The sequence below is a fragment of the Monodelphis domestica genome, chromosome 1 (genome assembly GCF_027887165.1).
Source record: "Monodelphis domestica isolate mMonDom1 chromosome 1, mMonDom1.pri, whole genome shotgun sequence".
In the NCBI taxonomy this organism is placed as follows: domain Eukaryota; kingdom Metazoa; phylum Chordata; class Mammalia; order Didelphimorphia; family Didelphidae; genus Monodelphis; species Monodelphis domestica.
The window spans coordinates 722,564,953-722,585,310 of NC_077227.1; the positions used below are offsets into that span (position 1 = coordinate 722,564,953).

The following is a 20,358-nucleotide window of genomic DNA, read 5'->3' on the forward strand; positions in this document are numbered from 1 at the left end:
TGGAAGATCACCCCAAAGGAGCACATGGAGACAATGCAATTCAGGCAAGGGGAAGTCCTTTATTGCTAGCGCGCTAGGGGAAGCTCAGCAAAGGTGGTCCACCCCAGTACCCCAGTAGAGGATATCTATGTTCAAGAGTCTGGCTTAGAAACAGGATGTTGCTCAGGGGGTCCAGACTCAGGGGCATCTTGCAGTTTCCATTCGGCTGAAACAAAATCTCTGAGGTTAGTGCTTTCGGCTGATTCAATAGCAGGTGGAGTTGTTTGGCTGTAGGTCGCAGCGCCCCACAACAAAATAAAGGACGGTAAGTTTATTGTAGCTTCTTAAAGGGGACACCCCCTAGCTCCGAGAGCAAATGCAGGGCAGAATTGCTCTCCTGATAAAAATGCAAAGCCTGGCTATAAGAACAGACTGTTTAGAGTAAGAGCAATGCAAGATTCCCCTGCTCTACTGAAGTGGCTGGTGAATTGATCCTGTTGGGGTCCGTTTAGAAGTCCAAAAGGAACAGAACAGACGATGCAATCAGCACAGAGAGGTACTTTATTGCAACACACTTTCACAGGCGCAGGGAGGATCCCAAAGGGAGTTCCTCCCCGAAGCAATTTTCAAGGCAAACTTATATACCTTCGGGGCTGACCATGGAACTTACCGAGGGTCAATGTGGTTATCACACAGGGTTCTTTGGCCTAGGAAGGGTGCTTATCTTGGTATGGTTCACACAGGGTTCGTTGGCCTAGTTCCCTTTCATTCCCAAGGATGAAATGATAACCAACAGTGTAACACACAGGAGGGAGTTTATTGAACAAACTGCAGTTTGGGCTCACCACTCTAAAAAATGACTCGAGCGCTGGTTCTGGGGCTTGCAGTTCTTTTATACTGGAGTGGTGGGGGGGAGTTCACAGGAATTCCTGGGGTGACGGGAGTGAACAGGAACTTGACAGGAACTCTGGGACTGAGATCTTTATCAGTTCCTCAAGGGGGGTGACAGGAACTGCTGTGGTTGCATTAGTTATCAGTTCCTAGAACCTTCTAGGGTGTGGAAACTGGTTCTTCATTAACTTGCCTACAGGGGCTCTAGGGGCAAGGGGGTCAGGGAAGGGAGAAAATAGGTTCCAGGGCTGGTCCTACATTACCTCATCCAATCAAGTAAAGGTAGATTGTGATGCTTACAGTCTTGAGGATGTGATTTTCAATATTATGTGTCCCCAACCTCCTCTCTCTCTCTCTCTCTCTCTCTCTCTCTCTCTCTCTCTCTCTCTCTCTCTCTCTCTCTCTCTCTCTCTCTCTCTCTCTCTCTCTCGCTCTGTGTCTCTCTCTCTCTTCCTGCTCATTAAAACCCATAATGTGTCAGGTGATTCTGAATTGGGGACAGTAAAGAAGTTACATTTGCAGAGAACAGGGACATAATATCTGAGGAAGAAAAAAAACAACAACCCAACAACCCTCAGTTTCTTTCTCCTGCAAATTGTCTTGGTGTTATCTCTAATTCCTTAGAGCTGGCATCCTTCTAGGATCTTCTGGGGAGAGCCTCTGGCCTTGTTCTCAGACTGAAGCCACTATTCAAGGTCTTTTAAAATAAGTCAGGAAAGCTGAAAGTTTTATGCAAAGGCAGAGGCAGTTTTATTCTAAGGGAATACCCGGACTCTTAACTGGAGTATAAGTCTTACTGAGAAAAACAGAGTATTTATCCCATACACTAGCATGGTATAATAAATAATTTCATCCCGGGGGCAGCTGGGTAGCTCAGTGGATTGAGAGCCAAGCCTAGAGATGGGAGGTCCTAGGTTCAAATCCGGCCTCAGACACTTCCTGGCTGTGTGACCCTGGGCAAGTCACTTGACCCCCATTGCCTAGCCCTTACCACTCTTCTGCCTTGGAGCCAATACACAGTATTGACTCCAAGACGGAAGGTAAGGGTTTTTTTTTTTAAAAAAAATAATAATAATAATTTCATCCCATAGGAATCAATATCCATTGTAGGGATGGGGAAAGTGTTCAAGATATTTTCCTTGAATCTTCAAATTAAACTGATTTAAAAGAAAAAAATTTTTAAATTAAAATAAACAGAAGAAAGCCTTCAGTTAGTAGGAAATTTATTTTCTTTTTTCTCAAAATAGTAAAAAAAATCATGAGTCATTTTTCTAACCTGGGCAGCCTAGGAATATAAGAAGGTCTGTAGATTAAAGGGTCAGGGCTTGCTAGGAAAACTACCAGGTATAAACAGCACAGGTGGTGGACCTTGAAGGAGGTGGTAATGGTATTGTACCAGGAGTATCCAGTGAACAGGAACAGTAAGGAGACAATACCTGGCAGAAAGAAATTATAGGGGACTTCTGTTCTAGTACAGATGGGCACAGGATCACACTCCAATTGGCAATGGACAGTTCCAGCTATATTTCCAAAATAGAGAGGTTTAGTTGAGGCTATGAAGGAGGAGGGTTGCTATCAGAGCACAGATCAGAAAGGCAGCCACCAGAGCTCTCCCTGTATAACACCAACTCCAAAGAAAGGAAAACCTTACAGGCCCTCAGAACTAGCTATGAAAGCAGTATAGCCAACTATACTCTGAAGAATGAAGTAGAAACAAACACTAACATAAAGCCTAAAGTAAAGAAAGGCTGGGGAAAAGAGCAAACAACAACAATAAAAAAATAAAAAAGAATTTGACAATAAAAAGCTTCTAAAGTGAGAGGAAAGTTCAACAAACAAACTCAGAAGAAGACAACATGGAAGCAGCTATTAAAAAAGCCTCAGCAAAGGGAAAACAAGTAGACTGGAAATAAGAATAACAATTCTTAGAAAAATGAAAGGAATAGATTTTTTGAAGAGTGTAGACCACCCACTCAAGTGGGATATAACAATAATCCAAAGTACTCATCAGGTGCTTTAAAGAAGCCAAAGTTTTATTTTATTGAAGGGTAAGGACAAGTCAAGGCACGATGAAGAAGACTTACTCAAATCTAATTCAAAATGCTAAGATATAGCCTTGATACATATTCTTGTGACAAAACAAAGAAGGAAGACCTGTAACAATGATAAAGTTTGCTTAGTGACAAGACAAAGTCTGTCCAGCATCAGAGAGAGGAATAATCCAGTTTTTGTTTTGTTTTGTTTTGGTTTTTGGTGATTACAGAGCTAGAAACAGAGCCATGTTGGCTAGGATGTGGCTCTTCCAGGTGTTTCCCATTACTCAGAGCTGGCATTGCTGCTCTACGTTGACCAGTGGTTCTGGTTTATAGTTTTGACAGTATCAGACTGATAGACTGCAAAGGACTTTGTTATGCCAAGCTCCCCAGCATATCCTGACCGAGATCTGCTCAGCACCTAAGTTTGGGCTTGGGAGACATCATAACTCAGGAAAATGAGAGTGATTAGCAAGGGATTAATTTTGGGATCCTGACAATGAAGAGGAGGGGATCCAAAGAACCTGGGCACCTTCCACTAAAGGAAAAGGCACTCTACATGGGGGTTCTACTTCTTAGCAAGTTGGGTTTCAGATCAAACTACTTAGAAGGCTCACAATCAAATACTTTTGAGAATGGTGATTCACGTGTCCCAAAGGTAACCAAGAAAAATTACCATTAATATAATGAATCAAAAGGCCAAAGCAATATAGTTATTATCATTGATACTATCATCATCTCTTTATATCCTAGCTGTAAGACTCTATGGCTTACAAGACTCATCCACAGGGTCGGCCAGTCCTGTGACATCCTGTTTGGGGTAACGAAAAATGAAGAGTAACAAAAGAAGAGATGGACACTATATGAAAAGAGAGAAATAGTGCCAATTTTATTTGCTTCACACAGAACTTTTATAGGCAAAGACTACTTAGACAAAACCCACAGGAATTTATGATTCTTCATTCCAGAAACCCTAACCTTGGTCCAGGGATAGGCAGGTGTTCAAAGGTTAACCCACATCCTTCATTTATTACAAATACAAACAAGGGGAAGAGGGGCAGACAAGGGGATAGACGCCCACCTAATCGCAATTTGCCTTTCATAAATGTTATCCTGCATCCTTCATGTTTACTGTTCCATCCTTGGTCCTAGGATGGGTGAAGGTCAATCCTCATCTTTGTCTGAAGCAAAGACAAGCAAGTCCACAACTTTATCTTAAGCAAATACAAATAAAGAAAAGAGGAGGTAATCCTCAACTACACCTAGCAATGCATTCCCAACATTTAATCTACTCATTTTGAATCCCAGATGTCCTATGTCCGATTTTTGGAAATCTTCTCTTGGGCATTCTGGTATTTGCTTCATTCTTAGGACAGTTCCAAAAGGACCTTTGTTTCTCTGATTCTAAATGACTTGTAGAGATTCTTATATTGAAATATGCCAAAATCTGCCAGTAACAAGACCTAATACAATTTAGTACAATCTCTAAAATGTGATTGATCCTCTAACCCTGACATTTAAGAGAATTTGTTTTTATAGACCACCTGCTCGTTCTATTTTTACCTAAACCTTCATACCTGATATGACACATATAAAATGTTGAGGCTTGACCTTGTAAAATGAAATCTTCTGTCCTTTAATATTATGAGACAAGTACTTTAAATATGGGGAAGTAATTTCACTTTCTTTAGAATTTACCAATATGATTTTATAGATAAATCCTAAATCCAATTTTGAGAACGTATTACTAAAGCATACTCAAAGCCTGAATTTCCATACTAGATATATTTAGGAGCCAATCATAAAAACATATAAATATAGTTCTTTGAGGGAAATCTAATCCTGTTGCTTTCTGAAAAATTGTATTTCATTAAATTAGAAAACTTTTACATTATACTTTTGTTCTATTCTTTAATTTTCTTTTACAAAACTGTTATCCTGATAATATAGTTTGACTACACATTAAAATTCCAAGAATTTTCATACTTGCATACCATTATAGTAACTCAGAGATGTTCCAGTGTCAATCTATTAATTAATAGGTTCAATAATGTACTTACAAAACTTCTCTTGCTCACCTGCCTTGAATATAGAATTTTTGTTATGAAAGGAAAAAGAGGGACATAGATATAACAATGTCATATATCATACTCTCTTGGCTCTGTTTGATTCTAGGCACAAGTCATATCTGACAGCAAATCATGTAGTCAGAGGGTATCAAAAGCAAGACTCAGGATTAAGCAGATAGGAAAATATCCTCTTCAGAAAAGAACAAGAAAAACTAGAATGCTGAGTCAAGAGGATCTTGGCTTAACTCATGCTAAGATTGTTGTCAAAACTATTCCCAGGAACACACTTAGATCTCTACCAGTATTATTTCTCAGATTTCAGCACATGCCAATTTTACTATTGGATTCATCACAATTCAGAAAAATATCTTCAGAATCAAAACTGAAAACAAGTGCATATTGTACATCCAAGAATTTTCCCCTCAAATAGGAAAACTTCACTAATCATAACTTAGGAGTAGAATACTATGAATATCCTCTTATTTTCCAAATAGTTAAATTTCATTTACTATTTGCTAATTCCCAGGCTCTGACACCTATTTCCATCTCTGCTTAACCAGGTGGCCTGGGATAAAGCTTAATAATTCTACAAGCTGTGAATTTTAGATTTACTCCACCCTGCTTAGTCTTTAGAATTCTAGCAACCAGGAATGTATACACCCCCACTTAAGGATTAACTGTGAAGAGAATGGCCTATGACCGACATGTGCTAGCAAGTGACAAATCAGAAACAACTGACAGATCCCCTGGGCTGTCCTAAGTCAAGCTTAAGCTACCATTGGTAAATGTGAGATGCAGGAAGTGATGTAAAGAATGATCTATATATTTCACTTCACTTCCTCTCTCCAGCCTCTCTCTCAGAGACATTGGACTCTCTCTCTCAGGGGCATTGGGCTCTCTTGGGGAGGTTGGGAGCTCCTGGCGGCAGTCTGGCATTTGCAGTTTGGCAGCGAGGTTACTGGGAGAAGCTTTGTAGCGTGGTTAGGTGAGGCATCTTCCCTGAGCAAGTCTGGTGAGTGGTTAGGCTGATTCCTTTTTTCCTTTACCTCCTAAAGCACTATCCTCCTAGGAGACCCCTCATCTTGGAGGAGACCTCATGACTGGAAGCCAAGCTAGATTTACTCTTCTGAGGAGGCCTCCTGGCTGAGTTCTCTGAAGTTCCTTTGGCTTAGGCTAGGCTGGAGAAATCTTATACCCCTTCCTCTCTCTCCTTCTTAATTTCTTCCTACTATTGTCATTAAACCACCATAAAAATCCCAAACTGACTTGAGTATTTTATTGGGATTGAATTGAATCCCTGGTGACCACTAAAATAATAAATTCAGTCAACAACCCTAATTTTACCCTTAACAAAGTTTAGAGGTAGTGGGAATGGTGTAAGCTGACAATTCCCCCACTGCATGTGAGATGCAGGAAGTGATATAAAGAATGATCTATATATTTCACTTCACTTCCTCTCTCCGGCCTCTCTCTCAGAGACATTGGACTCACCACAGGACACACAATTAATCAATAAGGAATGTTATCAATCAGGAAGTGGAGCATCAGCTAAGTCTTTTCTGGGGGTGAGGATAGCATCAGTCAGAGCAAATGTTATGAGAGTTAGCTCCATCATCAAGGGATTCTGGCAAAAAGGTGGCAGGATTTGAGAGATTGCACTGAGTTACAGACATATCTGGCCGAGAGAAGAGATACCTCACATCAAATCAGCATGCTAACTGGAAAATACTGTGTGATGGGAGCTAAGGGGGCTTTCACAGTGTGGAGGATAGACTCTTAGCCCTTTTCCCAGAACAATATTGGCAGTGGTTTTAAACAAATCAGGTATTGCTATAACAATCCTGAGACAGCCTGGTAGTCATTCTGCAACCATATCCAGATTGTGGCTATAGTCTCTTTCTTTTCTAATAAACTAATCTTCCTCTGAAAACCCAAGGTGGAAGAACTAGTTTTGCTCCCTGAGAAAGCTGCTTTTCAAGTATGAAACCTCACTGATCTCTCCCAGGGTATAAACTTTTTGCTACTGTTTTTTAGGAGTCTTCCTGGTTGACTGCATCTCCCATTTTAGAAAATTTTCAAGGTAACAAAAATCTATAAATACTAAAAAAGAAACAAGACAATGATTTTTATATATTTTACAAAGATAAAAAAACACAAACAAAATGATAAGACAGACCCATAAACAAAAACACAGACAAAACTATAAGCCAGAACATAGACAAGACATAAGGAAGAATTCCCTTTTAGGGGGAGGTAGGCAGAAACCTTGATTTAAAAAATTCCCTGCAAAACCAAAAGTTCATGGGTTTATGATTAAAATTTTTCCATGACTAGTCAATTTATTTTTTTCTTTAATTTTCTATAATCATAATAGCCAAATTAACCAAAGCAAATTATGACATATTTACTATTCATGACTTTTTGAATTTGCAATAATGAGAAAACTAGATTTAACAAAAACATATTATCAGATGAATTTATTATGGATTTATGTCATATGTGACATAATTTAATAGCATGGTATTTAGTCATTCCTTTTACTATCTGTAGGAAGTCCTAGTCCATGTTATCAAAGATCTGTCCAATGGGGAACATGAAAGTATCTCACTATATTGGGACCCATTTTTTGTTGCAACTTCAAAAAACAAAATAAAATTAAAATTTAACCACCAGGAACATATCCTCAAACTAAAACATCCCAGGTCTGAGTGAAGGTCACCTTAACAAGGACAATTGATTTTTGAAGACTTAATGGAAAGAATAAAAAAAGCTAAATCATATTTTAGCTCAGAAGAACTAGGGATTAAGAGCAGGAGTTGGACCTCAGGAGGCAGTCATTTATGAAAAAAGCCCCACTGGTAAAAGATTAACTGGAAAATACTGGGGAGTTTTTTTTCTATAAGGCTTTCAGTGAGGGGCCAGGGTCTTCTCTTGACATGGCTGGCTCTGCCAAGAAAGTTAATGGAACTAAACTAGTTCCAGAATTAAGTCTGACTGCAAGGAATGAAGGTAGTCCTCAACCCTCTGACTTTCTACTTTCATTATACTTAAGCATTCTTTTAACTGAATGAAGATTGCTTTGACTTTTCTTTTAGTTTTTTTTTAATTACCATTTGTTAAAGGCAACCCATTTGAATGGTTTGATATTCTTTCCCGACTTATCTAATTTTCTTAAGAAATTAATTTTGTCCTGGCCATATGTACATTATGCTGGCCAGCAATGATGGGGATTTTATTTAGATTTTGACAATTACCAAGAAACTTGCAAGTATCTGATCCATAGACTGAATATATAGTTCCAATATTTCCCACACAGTAGCCAAAAAGGAAATCCCCAAAAATGCTGTTTCTAAAGGTCAAAAGACTTCATCAAAACCCAAAAAGCTTTATTAAAAGTCAAAAAGACTTCCAAATTGAAGAGTCAGGGCTAGGAGGTCCACCCTGTAGTCATGGCACTCTAAATATTTAACCTTCAAGAGAAATAGGGAGAGCTTGTCTGAAATAGAAGCTCAGAAACAGGAGAGAAGCCATGCACCTAGTCACGGGGGCACAAGTTATGTGAGATACAATAGACATCTGTTATACAATGAGTCCAACCCCAGGTGGTAGGATTCCTTTGCTAAACTTCAATTCCTACTTCAGACACCATTAACTGTAGGACACCCATTCAAATGGAATTACAGAACAAGTTCAATAACCCATCAGATGCTTAAAATTAACCAAAGTTTTATTCTAATGAAGAGTAAGGGCAAGTCATGGTATGAAAAGGAGATTCTCACTCAAGTCTAGCCCAAAATGCCACGGTTGAGCTTTGATACATATACTTGTGACTAGACAAAGAAGGTATAGCTGTAACAATGGTAAAGTTTGCTTAGTGACAAGACAGAATCTGAGAGGAATTCATCAAAGATAGGGACAGTCAGTTTTGTTTTGGCAATTGAAAATCTATCGATGATAGCCCTGTTGGCTGGGAAGTGATTCTTGCAAGTGTTTTCCATTACTCAGAGATGACATGGCTGGTCTGAGTTGACCCATGGTTCTGGTCTGTGGTTTTGATAGTAACAGATTGACAGTAGCAGAGTTCATCCTGAGCCAAGCTCATCTCACATCTTGATTGGGTGAGATATGCTCAATAGTTTTGTTTGAGTCCTGGGCTGCTAGGACAGGGCAACTCAGAAAAATGAGAGGCATTAGAAAGTGGTTAATTTGGAGGTCCTGAAAAGATAAAAAATTATGAAACATGGTAGAGGGAAAACTGGGGAAAGAAATAAGATGCAAGAAAATTATAAAAAGAGAACAAACAACTTGATACAGGAGATTATTAAGAATAACTTACTCATCAAATATAATTCTTAAGGGAGCAAAATGGATGTTTAATGAATTAGAAGACTTTAAAGCACTCTTGTTGGAATGACCAAAACTCAACAAAAAATTTGACATTCAAACACACATCTCAAGAGAAGCAAAAAGGTACCATGAGTGAGAAATATACCAAGGGATTTAACAGTTATACTGTTTACATTTGCTAAAGCAAGATGACATATATAACCCCTAAGAACGTCATCATTAAGGCAATTATTGATATACTTAGAGATGTGGAAAAGAAACTCCCCTCCCTATTATGTTGCTTTGTTTGACGTCATCAATCAGGAACCTGAAGATCCTTTACCATTTAGATGTGCAAGTACAGACAAACCTTCAGAGAAAGGAAGTTGAGAGTGAGACAGGAAACTGATTCCACAGGGCAAATTAAGGAACTATGATTGGTTCCTGAGAAGTGATGTTAGAGAGCTAGTGGATGGGGAAAACTGCTTATAAGGTGAGACCAAGGGACTGCTCTCTCTCTCTCTCTTTCTCTCTCTCTCTCGTTCTCTTTCTCTGTCTCTCTGTCTCTGTCTCTCTCTCTCTCCCCACTCCCCCATCAGTGCTGAGCTTATTTCCCTCTCTTTACTATCACTACTTTGATGTAATAAACCTACTAACTGCTTTATAATTTATTTTTAACTATTACAGAGAGCAAGTCTATCATGTTGAGATAATCCCAAAAGAAGATGAAATTTAAAAATATATATTAGGAGCTATTTTGCCCAACCTCAGGACAATAAAATTGACAATCTCAATGAGATAGGTGAATATCTACAAAAAAGAAACTGAATTAGCCATAAATGAGTTTTCTTAGGAAAAAAAAAACAGGGCCAAAAGGATTTATAAGTGAACTCCATTGAATTTTTATAGAAAAATGAATTCCTATACTACATTAAATTGTTTAACAAAATAGTGGGAAAAAGGGGTTCAATTAAATTCCTTTCATAACACACATATGGTGTTAGATACTTAAAACAAGAAAAACAGAAAAAACCCCACCTACATACTAATTTTCCATAATTGAGGCAAAAGTTTTAAATAAAATATTTGCAAGACTATAATATATAACAAAGGTCATAAGCTATCACTCTTTATAGATGATATGATGGTATAGTAGAGAACTCTAGAGGATCAACTAAAAAAACTAATTGAAACAGTGAACAACTTTAGCAAAATTGTAGCATATAAAATAAACCCACATAAATCATCAGCCTTTCTATACCAACAAAACTGTAGGAAGAGATAGTTCTACATAAAAGAACTACAAAAAGACAATCTAAAATATTTGGAGTCTACCTGTTAAAATATGTCAAGAATAAAATTTAAAATTACTCTTCACATAAATAAAAATTAGATCTAAGCATGTGAAGTATTAATTGTTAAGTGAGCCAAACAAATATAATAAAATTATGATTACAACTAAATTAAATCTAATACTAAACTTAGAATTAAATTAAAAATATTAAATTAATCTACTTATTTCTTGTCATACCAACCAAACTACCAAAGAATTACATTGTGCAGGTAGGAAAAATAATGAGAAAATTCATCAGGATGAAAAAAAGTCAATAATAAAAAAAGAAATAATTGAGACCTCTGAAAAGCTGTCCATCTTAAATCTAAAGAAGGATAAAAGGAGGACAATCATCTCAGTGTCCTATAGGGGTCATTAGATGTTTTAGGTTAGGAGTCATGAGGATGTATGGGAGCAAAGGAATTTTACTGATAATAGATTGCCTGAGCTTCTGGGGGTACAATGCCCACATCAATCTCACATTACTTACATGAATTTCCAGAGGAATCTCTCCAGGATAGTGTCCTCAGTCTAAATGCCTTCCCACATGCACTATACTTTTAAGGATTCTTTCCTTAATTAATTATTTGATGTTGAGTAAAATTCATCTTCAAACCAGTTCTCAAACTATACCATAATGGAGTGATCATCAAAACTATATGGTACTGGCTTAGAGACAGAAAGGTGGATCAATGGAATAGTCTTGGGGTAAATAAAAATTGAGAGACAGTATTTGTTAAACCCAAAGATACCAGATTTTGGGACAAGAACCCCTATTTGACAAAAACTGCTGGGAGAATTAGAAAATAGTATGGGAGAAATATTGTCTAGATCAACATCTTACACCCTACACCAAGATTAATTCAGAATGGTTAAATGTCTTAAATATAGAGAGAAATCATAAACAAATTAGGTGAACATAGAATAGTATACCTGTCAGATCTATGGGAAAGGAAGGAATTTAAGACCAAGCAGGAGGCATAGAATACTACACAATATAAAATGAATAATTCTGACTATATTAAATTAAAGATTTTCTGTACAAACAAAACCAAATGCAGCCAAAATTAGAAGGGAAGCAACAAATTGGGGAAAAATTTTTATATCAGAAACCTCTGAAAAAGGTCTAATTTCTTAAATTTATAAGGAGCTAAGTCAATTGTACAAAAAAAAATCAAGTCATTTTCCAATTGACAAATGGTCAAGGGACACGAATAGGCAGTTTTCAGATAAAGAAATCAAAACTATCAATAAGCACATGAAAAAGCAATCTAAATTTCTCATAATTAGATAAATACAAATCAAAACAATGCTGAGGTACTGACTCACACCAACAGACTGGCCAATATGACAGTAAAGAAAAGTAATAAATGTTGGAGGAGTTGTGGCAAAATTGGGACACTAATGCATTATTGGTGGAGTTCTAACTTAATCCAGACATTCTGGAAGACAATTTGGAATTACGTGCAAAGGGTTTGAAAAGAATGCATACCCTTTGATCCAGCAATACCACTGCTAAATTTGTACCCCAAAGAGATAATAAGGAAAATATTTGTACAAAAATATTCATAGCCATATTCTTTGTGGTGGCAAAAAATTAAAAAATGAAGGGGTATCCCTCAATTGGAGAATGGCTGAACAAATTGTGGTATATGATAGTGATGGGACACTACTGTGCTGTAAGGAATGATGATTTGGAGGAATTCCATGTGAACTGGGAGAACCTCAATGAACTGATGCAAAGTGAAATGAGCAGAAGCAGGAGAACATTTTACACAAAAAGTGAAACATTGTGGAACAATCCAATGTAACAGACTTTACTACTGGTAGCAATGCAACAAGCCAGGACACTCCTGAAGGACTTATGGGAAAGAATGCTAACCACATTGAAAGATCAATGGGAGTAGAAATGCAAAAGCAAAACATATGATATCACTTATCACATGTATTTATGGGTATATGATTTGGGATTTAGGCTTGAAAAGATCACACTATAGAAAAAAATGAATGATATGGAAACAGGTATCAAGTGATAGCATTTGTACAACCCCATGGAATTGCTTGTTGGCTCTTGGAGGTGGGGGGAGCCAAAGTGTGAAGACAGGATTAACTCTCCCCTTGTCTATTTTTAGCTAACCAAATCAAAGAACTTAAAGTACCCCTACTTGACACTAAGAGAGTTTGCGAGTCACTTGCTAAAGTGGGTGACAATCCCAAAGGCTACTGCCCCACCCTTATGCAGTGCTAGGCAAATTAAAAGACTGTGATTGGTTCCCATGAAGTGGAAAAGGGACAGGAAGTGATGTGGAAAAGGACTATAAAAGTCCTGAACTTCCTGCCCAAGGGACTTGTCCTTTGGAGTTTGTCTTTGGAGACTCTGTGTTGGCTTGTTGGACTGAAAGAAGAGACTCTTTCCCTGGATTCTGCACTGGCTTGCTGGGTGAGTAACTGGCCTTTCTTTCCTGGTTTCTGGAGAGATTGGTTCTAGTCAGGCCTTCCTTTCCTAAAGGAGGTTGTGTTGGTGGAACCCTTACTGAAGACACCACTATGAACTTGGAAATTACTCCACCCTAATTGGACATACTTTAGGGGAAGATAAAGTTGTAAACTCCTAAATGAACAACGAAGGTACTTAACTCATACCTTATAGTGAAGCTAAAACTTAAGCTAAGTCTATTTTTAGATATAATACAAAAGGGTGTTAAGTACCTACGAAGGTTAAATTAATCACAAAAAGGTCAAGTAACTCACAAAAAGGCAAGCTTAATGAAGAAGTGTGAAGTACTTCAGAAGATATAATCTAACCAGAGAAGGTGAGAACTAAAGAGTGGATAGTCCTTGAGAAAATCTAATCAAAGAAGGTGAGAAGTAAAGAATAGGCAGTCTTGGAAAAAGTGTCTACTGTGATTGGTAGATGTGAAAATTTAGAGGAAATGACATAAGAGAAAATTTTTTAAAGGAGGCTAAAAAAGTCAGTTCAGGCAATTCAGTTCAGAGTGCAATTAGATTCGGAGTTCAGTTCAGTGAGGACTGGAATTTGGCCTGGAGGATCCCCCTCAGACAGCTTCCTGGAGATGGACAGTCTCATGGTGAGTGATAAGACTGATTCCTTTTCCCTTGGGCTCAGAGAGGCCACTTGGGCCAAGGCCTTTAACTACTGCCTGGCTCAGCCTGAGCCAGAGCAGTTTAAATTAACTCTTTTCTCTCTCTTCCTCTCTCCTTTCCTTAATTCCTTCTCTTTATATTAATTAAAATCACCATATTTCCCAGTTGACTTGAGTATTTTATTATTTGGGAATTTTCCCTGGCAACCAATTATTTAGATTTCAAGTCACAAAATTAAAATTATCCTTTATACCACCGAGACTCCTGGCTTAAGAGACTATCATGACTCCACATTGTAAAAATTAAATTATACCTCTAATAATAAAACTATTATATTTTGTGAGTTTTTTTAAGGACCATTAGAAATCAAGGAATAAAGATGATACAAAATTAAAAAAAAAAAACATGTGCCCATGGCTGGTTAGCCATTTCAGCCATCCCCACCTTACCACCATACTTGCTGCATCATTGCAAAGGAAGAGAGAACACATGGGCGGTGTTATTGCCAGTTAAATACCAATAACATGATCTCACTAATGTGGAGCCTCAGGAACGATTATAGGGAATTCTAGGAAATGCCAAGGACTTCTGGGGAATGAAGTCTAGGGTTCAAAATCTCCATTCATACATTCCTCCCTAAGACCCATGGAATTCTAGTCTCTCCAGTGGGACTTGGAAGCATTCCAGGTCTGAAATTACAACAATTTGAGGCTAAGAGGAAAAGAGAACAAAACCAATAATTGCTAAGTGCATTGACAAAAAGCCTGTTAGGGAGCAGTCCCCTTTGGCATAAGAATATACATACAAAAGAAATGCATCCAAACCTGTAAACCTTAAAATTTCTTAGACTTATGAATGTTGGAAATTTCCCCATTGGGAAATTTCATACTTGAAAAATTTCCTATTGATAGTAAGAACTCTATTGGAATGTGAAAACCCTTGGCATGGGAGGGTCCTTCTCCTCCCTACTTAAGACTACTTTAGGACAGAAACCTTTTGCTAAACAATGGAAAGGGCTTTGACCTATACTTTAGCATAGAACAGGAAGTTCTTTGAGTCATGATTGATTTTAGAATTGATACAATAGAAATACTTGGAGTGACAGAACCAGGTCTTGGAACTTACAATCTCCACCCTTCTCAGAGTAACAGGATTTAGGAAGGGCTGCAGCAAAGATCAAGATTTAATTATTTGAGAATATGACCTTCAACAGACATGTGCAAAGTGGGGCAGACCTCTGGGAGGTCCTGGGTTAAGCTAGAGCCACCATTAGCACAGGTGAGACAGAGGAAGTGAGGTAGAGGATAGCTGAGGAGGCTGGGACTTCCTGTATGGAGGGAGAGTGTGGTTGTTGGAGCCTGGTGCTTGGAGTGGAGGCCCCTGAGACTGTTTCTCCATTTTGGTCATGTGAGTGATAGGGACTGATCTCTTTTCTTTGCCTCAGCTATCTAAGGGCTTGGGCCTTTGGCCCAGCCTAAACAGAGGGGATATTTAAGCCCTATTCCCTTCTCTCCTCTCTCTCTCTCTCTCTCTCTCTCTCTCTCTCTCTCTCTCTCTCTCTCTCTCTCTCTCTCTCTCTCTCTCTCTCTCTCTCTCTCTCTAATACCTTTCAGTCCTCCTGTTTGTAATTAAAAACTCCATAAAAGTTTGACTGCTGCCTTGAGTTTTCATTTAGGAATTACATAGCTGAATTCCTTGGCGACCTTAAATTAATATATATCAGTCTTTTAAAGTTATTTCCATGTCACAAACCTCATACAGTTCAAATCACCACATACCAAAGTTCACTCTGGATCTTCTGGTGCAGCATGTGGTCTGTGGAGGCATCTTCATGGTGTCTTCTCCAAACAATTCACTTTCTGGATTCGGAGAGGCAGCATGTTTCTTAACCTAAAATTACTCTCAAAAGGAATTTAAACTTTGCAATTTAAAATAATAGTAATTATACATTTCCCCCCTGAAGATGGTGATTGAAAAACACAGGGATCACTTAGGAATGCATGGCTGAGTTATGAGGTATGTGAATCAATTGGCAAGAGAAATAAAAAACATCAAAAAAATTCCAAATAAAAAAAGATAATTTCTGGATGAAATATAGACTATCAAAGTCTTATGTGTAAAAATTCTAAGTAAAGGAAAAAAATCTATAATAGGTCTTTGAATCAGGGCCCAATTAAAATGATATAAGCAATTAAGCATTTACACAATCAGTAGCCAGGACTCCAGAAAGTTGCCACATTATGAATGACAGAATAGGAACTAGATTTTTTTAGGAGCCACGTAGGAGCCAAATTTGAGGTACTTGGTAGAATGTGGGACAAGGAAGACCTGCCTTTAACACATGTTAAATAGCTGCAACCTCAAACCCCAAACATGTTCAAGTCCTCTTGCCATGGCTCAAAACATTCATCAACCCCATCGGGACTGGTTGGTCTCTTTGACCTTGTGCTGGATTGGCACTATGCAGTTTAGCTTTGTGCTTCTTTGGCCTGTGCAATAGCTCTTTTTCTATTCTCTTGTCCTGGAATCAGACAGAATCATTAAGCAAAGTCCCATAATTTTTTAAACCAATTATTGGCATCCTTTTTTATAGTCTAAAGGCTTTTGGGTATATATTGACATTATAGCAACTACATTTTAGACTCATGTTACTGCAAAATCAAAAATGTTAAAGAAAATCTTCTCAATACTGGTGACGTGCTTCAAATAAAAAAAGGAAAGAAAAAATAAAACTCAGATACTATATTGCACATGCAAGGAAAAAAATCAAAGATTATTTTAAAAATCAAAAAAATATGTAGCTTATAATCAGTGACACACTACATCAGCCATATGAGAGTACAAAATGATTTTCAGAATGAAACAGTAACACAGTAGATAATGAATTCAAAGAAGTACCCAAGTCCCAAATTCATAATAGCCAAGTTAATTACAATAGCAAAAAACCCACTATCATATATCAAATAACTTGCTGTGTGACATTAAAAAAAAAAACCCTATGAACTGATGGATATTTGTCACAAGTTTTCCAGGTGTAGCAATATTTCAACCTTGGCTGAGATACTTTTTAAAAATTCTATTACTGCCATCATTACAAAAATGTGGCAGAGGAGTCTGGAAAAAAACAAATCTCTGTACTGTTGATGCTGGGTCTAAAAATGTCACCAAGAATCTAGAGATCATTTTGGTGAAAGGGTAAAGTGAGCTGAAGAGTTATAAATGAGAGATGCTCCTTTTTTGGGAGCCATCCAGGGGTACCATGCCCTGGGATTAACTTCCCAGCTCCTTTGGTATGAGACTATGATGTCCAATCCATTCAAATTTTTATAAATGTGGGAGGTGGGGATTATAATTGCATTTCACTTCAGCTACCAAAATGGACCTTATCTCCTGTTAGAGGCAGGCAAAATGATCAGAGTTGTTGGGAAAAAAATCTAAAATTCATCTTTGGATACCCCTTAAAAGCAATTTGAGATATTTAACTCATTAAATTTTCTAAAGGTTGTTATACAATTGTAACCAGTTTTGATGAAGTCCATCCATCCTCTATGTGAGAATTTACAAAGTCAAAATAGAAAAAAGGATGTTTTTATATAGTGGCTTATTCAATATTTGTTCAGTATAGTTATAGGGGAAAAGCAACAGAATATAACAGTTGTTAAAACCCAGTACATTAAAATGATTCAGTGTAACAGAATAGTATTGAATACATTAATATATGAACTTAAACCCACAAAATTAAATCTTAAACAAAACAATCAGCAAAATAAAATAAAAAAATACAGAGGCTTTTCTAAAACATTGGAGTCTGAAAAGTTAAAAATATAACCTTTAGTCTCTTTAAAGTTTGTTTTTGTTTTTTTAATTTGTTGAGATTCCTTTTGTCAGTACTGTGGGATCTCCCATAGTGAGGGAGAACATGGATTTTAGGAATCTCAAATCGGGCAGGCACAAATGGTAAAGAGTTTCAGGGAGATGAATTTCTCCCCTGAACCTCAGGTAAGATAAGTAAAAGGATCAGTGCACTCAAAAAACATCCTTTGAAATAGGCAATGCACTACTCTCTCAGAGAATATGCAATGCTTGTAATCAACTTCCTGCTTGGAAAAGTCTCTTCCTTCTCCTCGCCGTCCCCCCTGAGGTTCCCTGCCATGTGGAGGCTAATTGTTGCCTAAGGAAAAAACACCCCAGTTTTTATCAGTTGGATTGTGATTCCAAAGACACAGTGCCAGTTACCAGAAGCCTGGGTCCTGGGGTTGGATGAGCAATCTGACTTGGAGCCCGGAGATCAGGAGTAGAGTTGCTGGAGCCTGAGGCTGGAGCTGGGCCAGGTGAGCGATCTGGGTCAAGAAGGTAAGGAGTGGATGGCTGGAGGCAGGAGTGAGCTGAATCAGGAGAAATGGCTTTGCAAGGGTGGATGGGTAGGTGGGGTTGGCAAAAAGCCTTGGCAGGAGAAACGTGGCTTAAAAAAATTATCTAGGCTATCTTAAAAAAATTTCTTTTGAGAGTAATTCTTGTCCCTTCTGGTCGCCAAAAACTGTAAAAATTGAATTATATCTCTAATAACAAAAATGTTATATTTCATGACATTTATTAAGGATCATTAGAAATAAAGGAATCAAGAAGATACAAAATAAAAACTACAACATGCCCATGGCTGGTTAGCCATTTCAGCCATTCCCACCTTACCACCATACTTGCTGCATCATTGAAAAGGAAGAGAGACCGCGTGGGCAGCATTATTGCCAGTTAAATACAAATAAAGTTATCTTGCCAACTTGGAGCCTCAGGAGATATTATAGGGAATTCTGGAAAATACCAAGGACTTCTGGGGAATTAAGTCTAGCGTTCAAAATCTCCATTTATACAATGTGGAGATCATGACTTGAGAGCCCTTGCTGGATGGTGAGCTGTACAGAAATTATAGGGTCCTTAGCTAGGCAATACTTTCTATTTCCTTCTTAAAATTTCTCTCTTTTACTATAATCTCTATCAAACGAAATTGTTAAGAGCAGCTAACAGACTTGTGACTTGAGTTGATTTTTTAAACTGGTAACTACAATATTACTTTAGAACTTTCATATTAGCATAAATCCTAAATTTTAAATTCTTACAAAAGAAAATGAATTATGTAAACATGGAAAAATATTTTAAAATAAAATTTAATTAAAAATAAATTTTAAAAAGTTTAAAAAAAAAGGGATGTATCTTCAATATGAAGGTCTTCCCACATTCAGTACATTAATAAGGCCTCTCCCCAGTATGAATTCTCTCATGTTTGGTAAGATATGATTTTCTCCCAAAGCCCTTCCCACATTCACTATATTAATTGAGATTTTCCCTGGCATGAATTTTCTGATGTGCAATAAATTGAGCCCTATTCCTGAATTCCTTCCCACATTCTCCACATTCATAAGGTTTCTCTCTAGTATGAGTCCTCTGATGCTTTGTAAGATATGACTTCATCAGAAAGGCCCTCCCACATTTACTACATTCATAAGGTTTCTCTCCAGTGTGAATTCTCTGATGCTCAGCCAGATGTCCCTTTGTCCTAAAAGCCTTCCCACATTTACTACATTCATAAGGTTTCTCTCCAGTATGAATATTTTGATGGCGCTTGAGATCTGAGATATAGAGGAAAGTCGTCTTACACTCTTTACATTTATGAACAATCTTTCCATCATGAATTCTTTGATGCAAAGTAAACTGTGTCTTATTTGTGAAGGCTATTCCACATTTTTTACATTCATGATATTTCTCTCTAGTATGAATTCTCCAGTGCTTAGTAAGATATGACTCCACCCCAAAGGCCTTCCCACATTTACTACATTCATAAGGTTTCTCTTTAGTATGAATATTTTGATGTCGCTTGAGAGCTGAGATGAAGCGATAAGTCTTCTTACACTCCTTACATTCATAAAGACATTTTCCAGCATGGATTTTTTTATGCACAGTGAGTTCTCTCTTTTTTCTGAAGGCCTTCCCACATTCACTACATTCATAAAGATCATCTTCAATTAGTCCTTTGATCTCTGAAAGAAAGAATTAAGAGGTGATGAACCCTGTCTTTTCTTTCCTTTCTCACAAGTTTTCAGTTGGCCCAGAGGTTTTAGAGCTATTCTCTTGTATTCTGTTAAATTTTATTGTGGTTGGACTTGAATATATGTAATTGGTGGTCACCAGGGATTTAATTTCAAAATCCCAAAATGAATTACTAAAGTAGAATGGAATTTATGGTGGTTTATTTTACAATAGAGAGAAGATATTAAGGAAGAGAGAAAAGTGGAGAGAGAGAGAGAAAAAAAGAGCTCTGGCTTCTTCTGAGCCAGGTAGAAATTCTCAGCTTCAGACAGGGGAAAGAAGTCTCAAGACGATGGTCTTTCCTCGGAGGATCACACCTCCAGAAAGGGCAAGGAACTAAGTCAGCTTTTCACTCACCAGGGTGGCCATCTAAAAATGAAAGCATTCTGAGTGTCTGTCTTCCAGTCTCTCCTCAAGTGTCTCAGTTCACTCCAATTCCGAGTGACTGTTCTATTCAGTCCAACTCTAAGTGACTGAAGATCTCTTGATTCATTCTTGTGTGCTTCCATTTCCTCTATTTAAAGACCTTTCCCTCTTGTGT

General features: G+C 37.6%; 1 protein-coding gene across 1 annotated transcript in view; it reads right to left on the bottom strand.

Moving 5' to 3' along the window:
* Positions 1-3,767: 3,767 nt before the first annotated feature.
* LOC100029004 (zinc finger protein 420) overlaps positions 3,768-20,358 on the bottom strand; it is a 30,189-nt gene continuing 13,598 nt past the window's right edge. Inside the window, exon 5 of the mRNA XM_007477695.3 lies at positions 3,768-19,768. Coding sequence (XP_007477757.2) covers positions 19,062-19,768 — 707 coding nt within the window. The 3' untranslated portion in view covers positions 3,768-19,061. The remainder of the gene's footprint in view (positions 19,769-20,358) is intronic.